Source organism: Panthera pardus, unplaced genomic scaffold (genome assembly GCF_024362965.1).
Source record: "Panthera pardus isolate Hobbes unplaced genomic scaffold, ASM2436296v1 HiC_scaffold_15, whole genome shotgun sequence".
In the NCBI taxonomy this organism is placed as follows: Eukaryota; Metazoa; Chordata; class Mammalia; order Carnivora; family Felidae; genus Panthera; species Panthera pardus.
The window spans coordinates 83,929,881-83,942,148 of NW_026526710.1; the positions used below are offsets into that span (position 1 = coordinate 83,929,881).

The following is a 12,268-nucleotide window of genomic DNA, read 5'->3' on the forward strand; positions in this document are numbered from 1 at the left end:
GAGCCTCACTGTGATATTTGATAAACCAAAACAAATTAGATCAAATAGAAATTAAGCCAACCTGATATGCTTTCTGCTACATTTCTAACAGTCTATGACATTTACAAATGTGCACATTTTGTGTTAAAAAGGGAACCACTGAGGGGCACTTGGGTGGCTCAGTCAATTAAGTGTCGGACTCTTGATTTCGGCTCAGGTCATGATCTTGTGGTTCATTAGATCGAGCCCTGCATCAGGCTCCACACTGACAGCACAGAGCCTGCTTGGGCTTCTCTCTTTCCCTCTCTGCCCCTCCCTGCCCCCAAAATAAATAAACATTAAAAAAAAACTCTTTAAAAGGGAACCATGGATTTTTTATAAAATCTAACTTTTCTGCATTGATACAATAAAAATAACCACCTACTTAGACCATCCACAATCATTCTGATTTTTTCTTTTCCATAAAGAATGTGTACCTGACCAAATCACAGGCTGACATGCAGGCTCCCATGCCAGGCACTCTAATTACATCATTTCACCAGGAAGTTCATTCAACTTACAAAGTAACAGAAGATTCATCACATAAAAATCATTCGGCTGCCCACCAGCAGAGCTCTATATATAAAGACTAATTTTTGTAATAGTGGCAAATTGATTTAAAGTTCAAGCTTCCTACTTAAACGTCAGTTTTCCTCTCCTGCATAACAGAAGTTTTGAAGGCACTGTCACCACTTTAATTGTCACCAGGCTTGTGGTACGCCTAGCATCGCAGCTATTCTCAAGAACCAACCATCACCATAATACTAAGATTCAGAGCACCACTTCAGAAACCAGGGTGAGTGGGTAATGGACCCTAGGAGGAAAATGGGACATAGTCTCGGAGATTTAGGGAAACAAAAAAGTAACTTAACTTGTTGAAGTGTGAAGGAAAAGAATCATTTTTTATGCTTAAACATAGACATCTGGTTTATTAGAAGCATAACATGGATGAATTTTTATATTTTACAAATCATGAAGACTTGCAAGCAAAAAGAATTCTCAAGAATGCAAATTGTTCTTTGTATTGTCCCTCCACCTGGCAAACTAACTGGGATGATGGGCACAAAGCTAGGAAGGAACCACTCACCATAAAATACAAAGGATCTAATAAGGTACCCTGATAGCATGTTGGTACCTCTGACATCCTGGAGCATTCACTGTGAAGTGAAGCATTGCCCTTGGAATTAAGCTAAAGCTCCTAATGCAAGGTAGCTCCACCCCCTGCTTCCTGCCCCCTCTCCTGCCATCTGTCGTGGTGGAAGAAGACCACCCTTCAGATCCAGGGTACCCAGGAGGCATGGAGGAGAGACAGGTCCCTAGACACTGGAACAAGAATAGCACAAGCCCAGCACTTAGGGAAAACGGGATTAGGAGCTGAGCACCAAGGGGTGGCTATCTATAGGCATCCCTTCAGGGTTTGCTTAGAAACGCAGATCTGGCCTTGAAGTCTGCAGTGCAGAAACTTCTGCCCCAGGAAAAGACGCGTCTGGACCAACCCGCCCGCCAGAACTATCTGCTTAGGGGTTGTGCCCTCCACTCACGAATTGGGGACGGGACAGAAAATGGGTAGCGTTTTGCTCAGTAGACTCTACCTCTCTAACTTACAAATTCCTAAAAAGGTGATTTCCGGCCACGGAAGATGCGAGCGACTTTGGGGGAGCGTTCTGGAAGGCTGCGGTCTAGGCGGCCCGCAGGTGCAGAGGGAACGCTGCCCTCTCGGCGGCTTGCAGGTGCGGACCAGCGAAGTGCACCTGCCCTCCCAGGCGGAACGCATCCGCGCCAAGCGCCGCTCAAGGGTTCCCTGTTCCTCACACTGCCTAGAATTCAGTGAAGGAGGAATAACGTCTCCGGGGGAAACTGGTCTACTTGTATCAGGACTTAGGGTAACCCCCCGTTTCCAAGTTGAGGAGATTTCCTCCCGCGGTTTTTCAGACCTTTCCCGCACTAAAAAGAGCCGCGCGACGCGCCGCAGCCGAACGAATGAAAACAGGGGGGTAGGGTGGCAGAGCAGTGACCCGACCCACGGCCCCGCGAGAGTCACCTGAACCCGGCGGGCCCGGGGGCCGCGCCGACGCCGCCAGGCGGCAAACGCAGCGCCTGGAGGCCGCGCCAGTGCTGTTGCAGTAGCCGGCCGCGTCCCGTCGCCATGGAGACTCCACAGACACGCCAGAGGCGGAGTGGCGGCTGGAGGGAGGAACGCACCGCCCCGCGCCACGCCCACTCGACGCCGGCACGCTCTCCGCCGCGCGTGCGCAGGGACGGTTGGCGGTACGGGCTTTACGCCGGATCCCGGAGCCGTTCTAGAAATTTCTGGGGCCCTGCTTCTTCCCACACCCGATGGCCTGATGGGGAGGACGCTGCGCGGCAATTGGCCTTTGAGTTTCGGGCACTGGCGTTGGGCACTGCGGCGGCCGGGTCCCTCCCCACCTGCTGGGTCTGGGGAAATTTATGCTTCCTGTCTGGTTTCCTTGGTTAGAAACTCAAACGCAAAGGCTAAGGAACGGCAAGGCCACGGTCAGACTGAGAATTTACCAGTTTACACGGTTCTCTCTAGAGAGTTGCAACAACACCCAGTTTGTAACCGCTAATTTCTTTCTTGGCACTTGTACGAACCGCCCCGCCCACCCCTACCGTCCCAAATACGAGCAGCGCATGCGCGGGGAACTCTGGGAGGGGGCGAAAAGGCCGGCACTGGCTCTGGCCGCCTTGCACTGTGGGAGTTGTAGTCCTGGCGCCTTTCCCCCTTGCGGTAACTCGGTGAGGAGTGAGCTCTTCGGACTACTATTCCCAGGACTCCCCGAGGTTTCCCAGCTTACTTTGCAAAGGCATAGCGGGTAGAGTGTGGCTGTCAGTATGGAAGGTAATTAAAGTGTTTTAATTCCAGCAAAAAGAGCACCGACGAGAAGAGGAGGTGGACGCAACTTCTTTTGGGAGCTAACGTTTTTGCCGAACACGCCATGCAGAATTAGCGGTGTGAATGTGTAGACCTGAGTACACTCCGGCGGGGTGTGTATTGTGCAGTGAAACTTTGCTGTTCGTAGTTGTCACCTTTCCAAAGCGGAGCGGTTTTCTGTGAACATGATTTGTACCTTTTTACGAGCTGTACAGTGTGCGGAGAAGCTGCGCAGGTCCTCCGGGAGGCGGCTGTTTCTGCCACACTTAGTGCTTAACAAAGCTTGCTTGAAGACTGCGCCCACTTTGAGCTGGGGTCTGCGAGAGCCAAAGAAAACGGTGCGCCCTAAATGTGCCCCTGACGTCACCCAGAAAACCATCTGGACGCAGGGGCAGAGCCCCCCGAGCGCAAAAGAGGACAGCAGCAAGCAGGTGTCTGTGCACAGAGAGACCGGGGAGACCATCATCTCAACGTCACAGAAAGGTAACAGCAATGGTCGGTCTTTCAACTCACGAGCCGAGAGCCAGCAGTGTCTTTTTGCGCGAATTCGGTGCCAAAGCTAGAAGAACAGTTCGCACGAATTAAAGGCTAGAGCCTTCAACACAGTTGAGAATTTGAGAATATAGGTCTACAATTTTCTTCACAGACTTGAACTCAGATTTGCAAGTTGGTTTTGACATAACTTTGTTGAATTATGGCTAAAAATTTTCAGCTTTTATTAGTTTTAGTGTGGAGCTGTAAAACTTAACCATTGTTGGGTGTAAGTAAGTAGATTTCACAGATGTCGTTTCATCTCACTTGAGTGTCCCATTCGCTCCTTCAGACAAACGTTAGCTCTTCATGTATGAGGCGCACTTCCTCAATTTCCACGACTGGAAGTTAAAACCGAAGTTTCCTCATCTTAATTGTGTGATACCCAGGTCCGTGCTCTTTAGAAAAGCCATTCACAAGTATTTCCTGAGCTTCCGTTTTCCATGCTTAACACTTGAGTGGATGCTCACGGGTGTGCCAGGAACTCCTCTACACAAATAGGTCAGCACTTAATGAGGAAGAGAATGGATAAAAACAGTGAAAACAGTAATTGTGCCACAAAGAGAGTACCTGGGAGGATATGATACAGAGTAACTGGGTAGAAAAAATAAAGGAGCTACTACTGAGTCATAATCCATAGGGCTTGGCTCACGTAGGTCAACTCAACACTGCCCTTGAATGCCTGCTGTGCCCAGATACTGAGTTAGACTCTTTCTGCTACAGAGTTAAACATGTTCAAAACATCATTTACCAGCAGGTGACATGGGAAGTAATAGGAAAGGCGAAATGTAATTCTGCCAGGGAAAGTCAGAGAAGTTTTCACAGATGAGGTAATGAATTTAATTTTTATTTCTTCATTTTACAAGTAATTTGTAGAAAAAATAAGTAGGAACCAAAGAGGAAGTAGGAAGGCTGATCGATCGATGTCCTTCAGACGCCCATGATCGTACCATGCAAACATGACTACTGTTAATATTTATGTCATTTCGATGCATATGCTTTTTAACAACATTAACAGAAAAACTTAACTGGATCCTACCCGTTGTTTTGCAGTCTGCTGAATATGTAAAACAGGTAAGCATTCCTTCATAATAGCCTGAACAGGGTTGTGAGGGGTGATTAAAAGTTGAGCATGAAGGAACAGCCCGCATGCAGAGGACAAAGGCATAGAACTGTTCCAGCAGCATGTGTCAGGTCGTCTGGCTCCAGCGACAGTACTGCTTACACTGCAGTTGGGTCCTGCTGCAGAGTCCGGTCCTGATCTGGACCCCGTTCAAAGGTGACAGTCTTCCTGATGACTCAGTGAATGAGTGGGAGCAGCGTTCCCAAACGCAGAATGTGCTGCACCTAGAGTCCAAAGGGACCTGTCACACGTTGTGGTAGGACATACGGGATGCAGTGGTTTATTTGGGATAGGGGGTCTCAACATGCCCCACAGAGTGAACCCCTAAGACTTTTGTTTGTGTGGTTGGTGAGCCCTGGATCTATTTTTGAGGCTAATCCCCCCACACACACATAGTACATGTGTTTTCAAGCTTCGCAACACACGTCCCCGTATTACTTTTGTCTCTAATAGAACGGCATAGACAGAATGGATAAATATGATGTTATGCAGAATGTCCAAACAGCATTGTCCAAATAAAACTTTATGCAGTGATGGAAATATTCCAGATGTATGCTGTCTCAGTATGGTGGCCAGCAGCCACACGTGGCTATTCAGCACTTAAAATGTCGTTAGTGTGATTGAAGAACTGAATGTCTATTTAATTTTAAGTTAACTTGATTTTAAAATTAAACTCAAATAGCCATGTGTGGTGTGTGGTTACTGTACAGGACAGCCAAAATCCAGAAGGTCCAGAGCCCTTAAAACTACACTATAACAGAGTAAGAGACCTAACAAATCCTAGGCAAGACCGTACATATACATGTTATTACCTGTTTCGTGTTATTGCAGACGGCTACCGCTGCTTCCTCTCAGTAGAGTTGGAAACGAAGGCCTTCTCCAGATCAGTGGCCAAAGCCACGAGTCTGTTAACGTGCTCCTGTAAGGTTACCATATCTGGCATTGCATCTGTATTGGGACGACTACGTGGTTGAATTTCTAGTGGGTCACTGTCCTACTCCAGGTTCTGCCTGATTTTTATAAGGGGCAGACTGGTAAGTTACATGGGAATATGTTGGTGACCACCGCCTTTGTATCTTTGGGTCTTCTTAAGGTAGCACTATGGCTGACGCTCCCCCATGGATGGAATACTGTTTTGGATTTACTGTCTCCGTCTGGGGAGGGGCAGGGGGAGTGCAGTTTCAGAGGCTCCCATTCAGCTTTTCCCATTATGGTAGCTTTCAACCCACCCCCAGAGGAACCAAAGTAGGAATCGTTGTTGTCGGTTACGAGTATATCCATTCAGTTTACACACTGGAAATAAATGATAACCAAATAAATCTGTGGGCCCAGCTCTGAGCCTATTACAAGTTACACTCCATATTACATGGCCACTACGTAAACCTAAAAGAGGCGCCATGTGACTTTGGGTCCAGGGGCGTCACTGTCATCTCAGACTCTGTCCAACAGACCCTGAAATGTTTGGGTGTTCCCCTTCTTCCAGTGTATGCTTACCAAGTTGACGACTGTAGGGCTCTTTGGTGAAGGCCCAGGGAATCCTATGTATGTGGTCAGGTCCCTCCTAGTGGGAGTCTGGGTAAGTTTCAGGTGCTCAGGTCCAGAAACTGAGCCAGTCCTCATGACTTTGCGTTGGGGCATCTGCCTTCAGCTTCCTGGTCACCCATAATTAATTCCTTAGCATTGTGCAGATTGATGTCCTTGTCAGCTGCCCGTCAGTCTTGCCCTTGGGAACACCACGTTGCAGTGGCATCACCAGGTCGGACACCCCTGGCTGCCACCCCACCCTTGCCATTCATTGTGGTGGTGGCACCCACCTGGCTTCTGATGGTTCAAGTGTCACGGTCAACCATCAGGATACCCTGTTCTGTGTCCCCAGGTCCTCTGACAGGACAGTCGGCTGGTGGGTTTCAGCCTTTATTATACCCATCCTAGCATGCCCATTCTCTGAGCCTTTTCATCCTTTCCTCCACAATTTGTCATTTCACCTCACTTAGCGTGGACTATCCTCTCTCCATGTTTTCAAGAGCATAGAACCTAACTGCATCAGCTTCCGGGGTGCTTGCCAAACTTCAGTTCGTGACCACAGGAGAGTGTTCCCGTGTTGATCAATTCTCACTAGTCTGTTCTGTGTCCCTTCATACTGGCCTCAGGACCCCATCACCTGTGTGCTCTCTTAGCACCTGCCGGTGGGGCCTCCAGCTCCCTCTGGTCGTGGTCCTTTCCTCCTTCCTCCCAGTTATGCCGTAACGTGGCCAGAGCACATGTCTTGCTAAATGGAAGCCCCCACCTACTTTTAAAGGAGGAGAAAGAGCTGATGCTTCAAGGCCAAAGGGTTCAGGAGATCCTGAGGACTCAGGATTTTTAAGTGCATCGGCCTAGATGTCCCCACACCAAGCCTCAGCTCCTCTTTCCTCCCACATCAGAGCCCAGGACTCGGCATGAAGACCTGTTGGGGTTGAGAGTCCAACCTCTCTGCTGCCCTTTATGCCCTGGGCCTCACAGCTTCTCTGCCCAACAGAGGGGCATCGTTTTGCTCCCCAGAAGGCCTCTGTCTTTTTGGCACTTCATCTTCATCGGTAATTATTCTCATCTTCTCTCTTCATCCAGTGCATTGGTGGTCCCCCGACCACAGCCATCCAGTCTGAGTTCATAAGATTGCTTGTTCCCAAAATGTGGCACCAATCCGCATTCTCTTCTACCAGTACCACATCCCAGGTCACCGTTGGGGACAGCTGCAAGCACACCAGCAGCGCATGCGGTCCTGTCGGCTGTGCTCTGCCACCAGGGACGGGGGCCTCGATGCGGCCAGCGGCCACTGGTCCAGCTCCGAAGTCCCAGTTCAGAGCTACTTTCTGGGATCGCTCCTGGTAGCAGGTGCTGTAGGTGGGATTTGCATACAGGAGGCTTGTTGGGAGTGCTCCGAGAACACATCTGTGAAGGTATGAGAAGCAGGATGACCCAGAGGGACAAGTTGGGTCACACATTTGCCTATTCCCCAGGGCGCCCTGCGACTGGACTGGCACATCACAGTCCTTCCCTCCTCAGGCAATGGGGGCTGCACCTTTTACTTCAGCACCAGCCAAGCATCGGTGTGAGAACGGCCCTGACCCTGGTGAGAGGGTGCCCTCCAGATGAAGGAATTGCCTAGTGGGGAGCTCGGCTGGGGGAATCCGGAGCCTCAGTCCTGAGGGGAGGATCAGGGTGGCTCACCACAGCACCCACTACAGGAGGGGTAGAGAATCGCAGGAAGGTGGGCAAGGAGCAGCTTGTGTTGAAGACGACTGTGAAATGATGCTGAAACAGACTTGGAAAATGTGTAGACTGTGGATAATAGCTTTGCACACGGTAGACCCACAACAGATGTTTGTGGCTGCATCAATAGAGAAGATGGCCTTCTAGGTGCCCTGAGCAAGACTGGTGTGTTGGATGGGCAGTCAGGATTCAGCTGTTGGGGCCAGAGGCCTGATCTGGGAACAGGGACTAATACGACAACTTACAGTATAGCCATGAGTATGTCCTCAACTTGGGGCTGGCACACACCTGGCAGTTAATATTTGTTAAGTATCTTTTGTGACCTTAATAAAATGAGAAGTTCTCACTGTCGGCCTCTCTGCGCCCGAGGACATGGACTGTGGGCTGACAGCGATTGTGGGGATCAAGCCATGACTTAGGTTTGGGCCGATGCAGTCTTTTTATTTTTTGAATCCCCTCTTTGTGGTTAGGAACCTGTACCGGAGGAGTTGAGGATTACTCTTTGCTAGAGTGCTTTTAAATAAGTTTCATTTTGTGGAAGTAATGGAAGCTCAGTGTACAGAAGGGGAACGTGGAGAAAACAATAGCAACAACCACTGTTAACATTTTGTTTTTCTGAAAAGTCTGTAAATTTATATTCCAGAAATCTGTGTTCTTACTGCGGCCAATAAATTAACCTATAGATAGAACATCGGGCCGTGAGTCACGTTTTCAGCACCAGAGAAGAAGGTGCATTTGTGACTGTGATGGTAAAACAGCTCAAACGTGTAGATCCTTCCATCAGCGCATGCAAATACGTGCACGTGTGTGCCACGTCCCATGGGGACACCTTGGATTCGTTTCGCTCTCGGAGCTTCCGTTTAGTCCACACACTCATCTTTATCAGCGTTGAAAACACAAAGTGCAGTATCTGTGCAGATTCCCCATTTTCTAAGTCATTTGATTCACAAATCTGTGTGGCCGGGCGAGTTCCTGTTGCAAATCCCGTTCTGTGTTTAACGTGCGCGGCCAGGGGAGGAGGTGGCCCGCCCACCGGGCGGGAACGTGGCCGTGAAGAGCCAAGACCAAGTTTGAGCCCTTGGACCGCGGCCCACAAAGCGGACACTTGCCTTGGTCTGCAAACAGCACCACGTGTCCAGGGCTGCCTAACCTGTTCCAGCCGAGGGCCTGGATCACTTGGGAAAGTGTTTTCATCCTGGAAAGTAAGGACATATTAAATTTTATAATGAAACAAATGCAATAAAAGTACAGATTCCTGGGCCCAGAATTCTGCCGAGGTTCTTTTGAAAACTTTGCTCAGGTGGTTCGGCTTCCCAGAACACAGGCAGGGGTCCCGCGTGTCGGCTCACCCCCCCGAAAGCACTGGAGCAGGAGCTCGCAGGGCGCATGCGTAACTGGGCGGTGCTTTCTCGTTACAGTGAAGGAAGCTGGGAGAGATTTTACCTACCTGGTGGTGGTTCTTATTGGAATCGGCATCACAGGTCAGACACAGCAAGTAGAACACCCCCAAAATCGTTATGACTCCTCCTTCGTCTTGCTCTTGCTTTGCCTGATCTCCTTTCTCTACAATTTTCAGGTGGCCTGTTTTACACAATTTTCAGAGAACTGTTTTCTTCGTCCAGTCCTAATAAGATCTATGGGAAAGCCTTAGAAAAATGCAGATCGCATCCAGAGGTGAGTCCTCGGGATGGAGCTACACATGCTCTGAGGGTCCTGAGAAAACGTCGGTCGGTGGAAGTGGGCGGAACCCACTTTGGTTCTGAGGCTAGTGGTGGTTGTGTGATAACAAAGGCATAATGGTTGGATTGTGATTGTTTTTAGCTCTCTGTTCCATACTGGACATGCTTCAAGACCCCCGTCGCCCAAAGGCCTGTAGGGGTGATTTCATCCTAATTATGCAAGAGAGGCACTTCTCTAGTTGCTGTAGACATTAAGTGCTTAGACCTTTAAACTCATGTGACGTTTCTAGTCTTTTAAAAAGCCTGATTCACGACCTCCTGATCCTAAGAATTATTGACCCTTGGGCACATTAGACACCAGGCACTAGGCTCAGCGCGTCTTTCTTGGATCTCACAAAAACCATGTGTGTTAGATAGTATTCTGCTGTTTGTAGAAGGGGAGACGCACACTTCGGAGATCAGGTAGCCCCACTGAGATCGCTGAGCGGGAAGTGGGCCGGTCAGGACCTGAGCCCAAGTTTATCTGACTCCAAAGCCTGTGCACTTAAGCACAGGCATGCAACGCCTGTAAAGCGTTCCTGGAGGCGGCCGACATGTGGAAAAGTTGCCTCGATTCTGTTACGGGTCCTGTCCAGAAAGAGGGCTTTCTGTGATGCTTTCCAGTCACAGATAGAAAGCCTGTGAGGTGCCCGATTTCCTACCCCCCGGACGGAAAGCTTCAGCACTGAAAAATACTGCTCGCTGAAATCTTAGTCCTCGTCCTGGGAAGGAAGATGGCAGATGGCACCATAACCACCGGGGCGGTTTTGTGCACAGACCCGGGAGTGATGCCCGAGAGAGACCACGCACTGCCCAGGGAGGGGACACATGTGAAGCCACCCTGACCGGTTTCCCTGGGGCCCCCACTCCGCTCGCTCCACCGGTTTTCCAGTCCTGTCAGGGAGAAGACCTCAGGCTAACGGTCTCCGGCATCTTTCTCTTAAATCTGTGGATTTCTTGTAGTTGGACTCTGGGCCTGTGAGAACGGTGGAGGAGGAGGCAGGGAGACCCAGCGCTGAGTAAGTGGAAAAGCAGCAGGGAGTACAGAAGGTTCCAGTTCTAGTTCTTTTTCTGGAAAGGCTCCAAAGTATTTGCTCCTTAAATTCAGGAAAAACTACGTTTCCATGTGACTGTGAGTTTTCCCTTCGGAATCACTTTCATGCCTCTGGGTCTGGTTTGTTGTAAACAGATCGTTGTTAGGGTTTCCCCTGCTCTCCTCAAGTGAGGAGGCAGCTACCATTTCGTAAACACCAGAATCCTTTGGATTTTTCTCAGAGCAGCTGTTCACGTAGGCCTTTGTCAAAAGCAAAGTGGTGAAGCGAACGTCCACGTGGCTGCCGAAACCTGTACTTGTTTTCTTTCACTGTGTTTAGTGACTCAAGAAGTGTTTTGTTCTTGTAGCTTTTAGCATTAGACCCCGTTAGATAAATTTCACTAAAAACGTCCAACCATTTGAACACTTCGTGGTGTTTGGATTTTCTGCGGGAAGAAAGAACAACGTGGCTTCGGCCTCCGCTGCTCTGCAAGTACAGGTCACACGGTGAAGTCCCGTTTCCCTCTCTTTGTGGGAGGGTTTTGCGTAATCTCGTTTTTTCCCGTGTTCTCGTTGGAGTTGTCATTTCGAAAGGGTCGCAGGTTTAATGATTTTTTTTTTCGCAAAACTGACTTGATTTGTCAAAAACTGTTTCCCTGGGAAGCTTACAAGAAGGCACCCTTACAGAGCCGGTGTGTCCCACAGGTGATCAGTGTCTTCGGTGAGCCGGTGAAGGGCTACGGGGAGGCGACCCGCCGTGGGCGAAGGCAGCACGTCAGGTACCGCCGGTCGCCCGTATGGGCAGAGCTCGGGTGAGTTCCAGATGCAGGCCATTCAGGCCGCGCTCTTTCATTTTCCCGGCAGTTTCATTGAGTACGTCAAGGATGGGCTGAAACACATGCGTGTGAAGTTCTACATCCAGGGCTCCGAGCCTGGGAAGCAAGGAACAGTGCATCTCGAAGTGAAAGAGGTGTGGGGACCACGGCGGCGACTGTGTGGGGACTCAGGGCTCGGATGCAGCGGGACGTAGGCGCTGGGGAGAGAAGTAACACCTGGAAATATGTTTGTTTTTCAGAACCCAGAAAGTGGCGAATATGAATTTCGATACATATTTGTTGAACTCGAGTCCTTCCCTGGAAGAACTATTGTCGTCGAAGACAATCGATCCTGAGGGCATCGCGGGACTCAGGCACGCGCGGCTTCCGGGGGGGGGGGGGGGGGATGTGGAACCCCACACACCCGCAGGCTGGTCTCCCCACTCTCCTCCCGAGTCTGCAGAGTAAGACAGGAAAGAACACACGGCTCATAAAAGTGAGTGTAAGGGTAGTAATTGCATTTAGACACACTGAAGTGGCGATTTTCCTGTAGACGGCAAAATCATGAAATGGAATGTATTTTACATTCCCTCTGAATCGATCGTGGACAGTGTTTCTGCTCTAGTGAAGATCATCTTTCACGATAAGAGATTTTTGTTATTAAACGCTTTATACCATGTAAATGAGGAAAACGAGTTCGGTATTTTATGCTTTTATGTTGCGTAACTATATAAAATCTGTGAAAAGGAACAAAAAGATGTCAGAAGTAGCTTCCTTCCATACACTTTGGAATCTTGAACACGTGAAAGCGTTTGAGGACTGAAGGCAGTTCAGCTCACAGATGCACGAGGTACCCTCTCCAGGATTGCTGTGGAAAGGCTGCAC

The 12,268-nt window shown here is 49.5% G+C and overlaps 2 protein-coding genes across 2 annotated transcripts in view; one reads left to right on the forward strand and one right to left on the reverse strand.

Moving 5' to 3' along the window:
- The window catches only part of FBXO15 (F-box protein 15), a 51,847-nt gene extending 49,566 nt beyond the window's left edge, over nt 1-2,281 (reverse strand). Inside the window, exon 1 of the mRNA XM_019423663.2 lies at nt 2,060-2,281. Within this exon, the coding sequence (XP_019279208.1) occupies nt 2,060-2,166 (107 nt within the window). The 5' untranslated portion in view covers nt 2,167-2,281. The remainder of the gene's footprint in view (nt 1-2,059) is intronic.
- A 346-nt stretch (nt 2,282-2,627) lies between these two features.
- On the forward strand, nt 2,628-12,066 carry TIMM21 (translocase of inner mitochondrial membrane 21). The gene is made up of 6 exons (XM_053902836.1): nt 2,628-3,394; nt 9,236-9,298; nt 9,394-9,491; nt 11,274-11,347; nt 11,433-11,538; nt 11,644-12,066. The coding sequence occupies exons 1-6, from the start codon at nt 3,097-3,099 to the stop codon at nt 11,737-11,739; spliced, it is 735 nt and encodes a 244-aa protein (XP_053758811.1). The 5' UTR covers nt 2,628-3,096; the 3' UTR covers nt 11,740-12,066.
- Nucleotides 12,067-12,268: the final 202 nt, after the last annotated feature.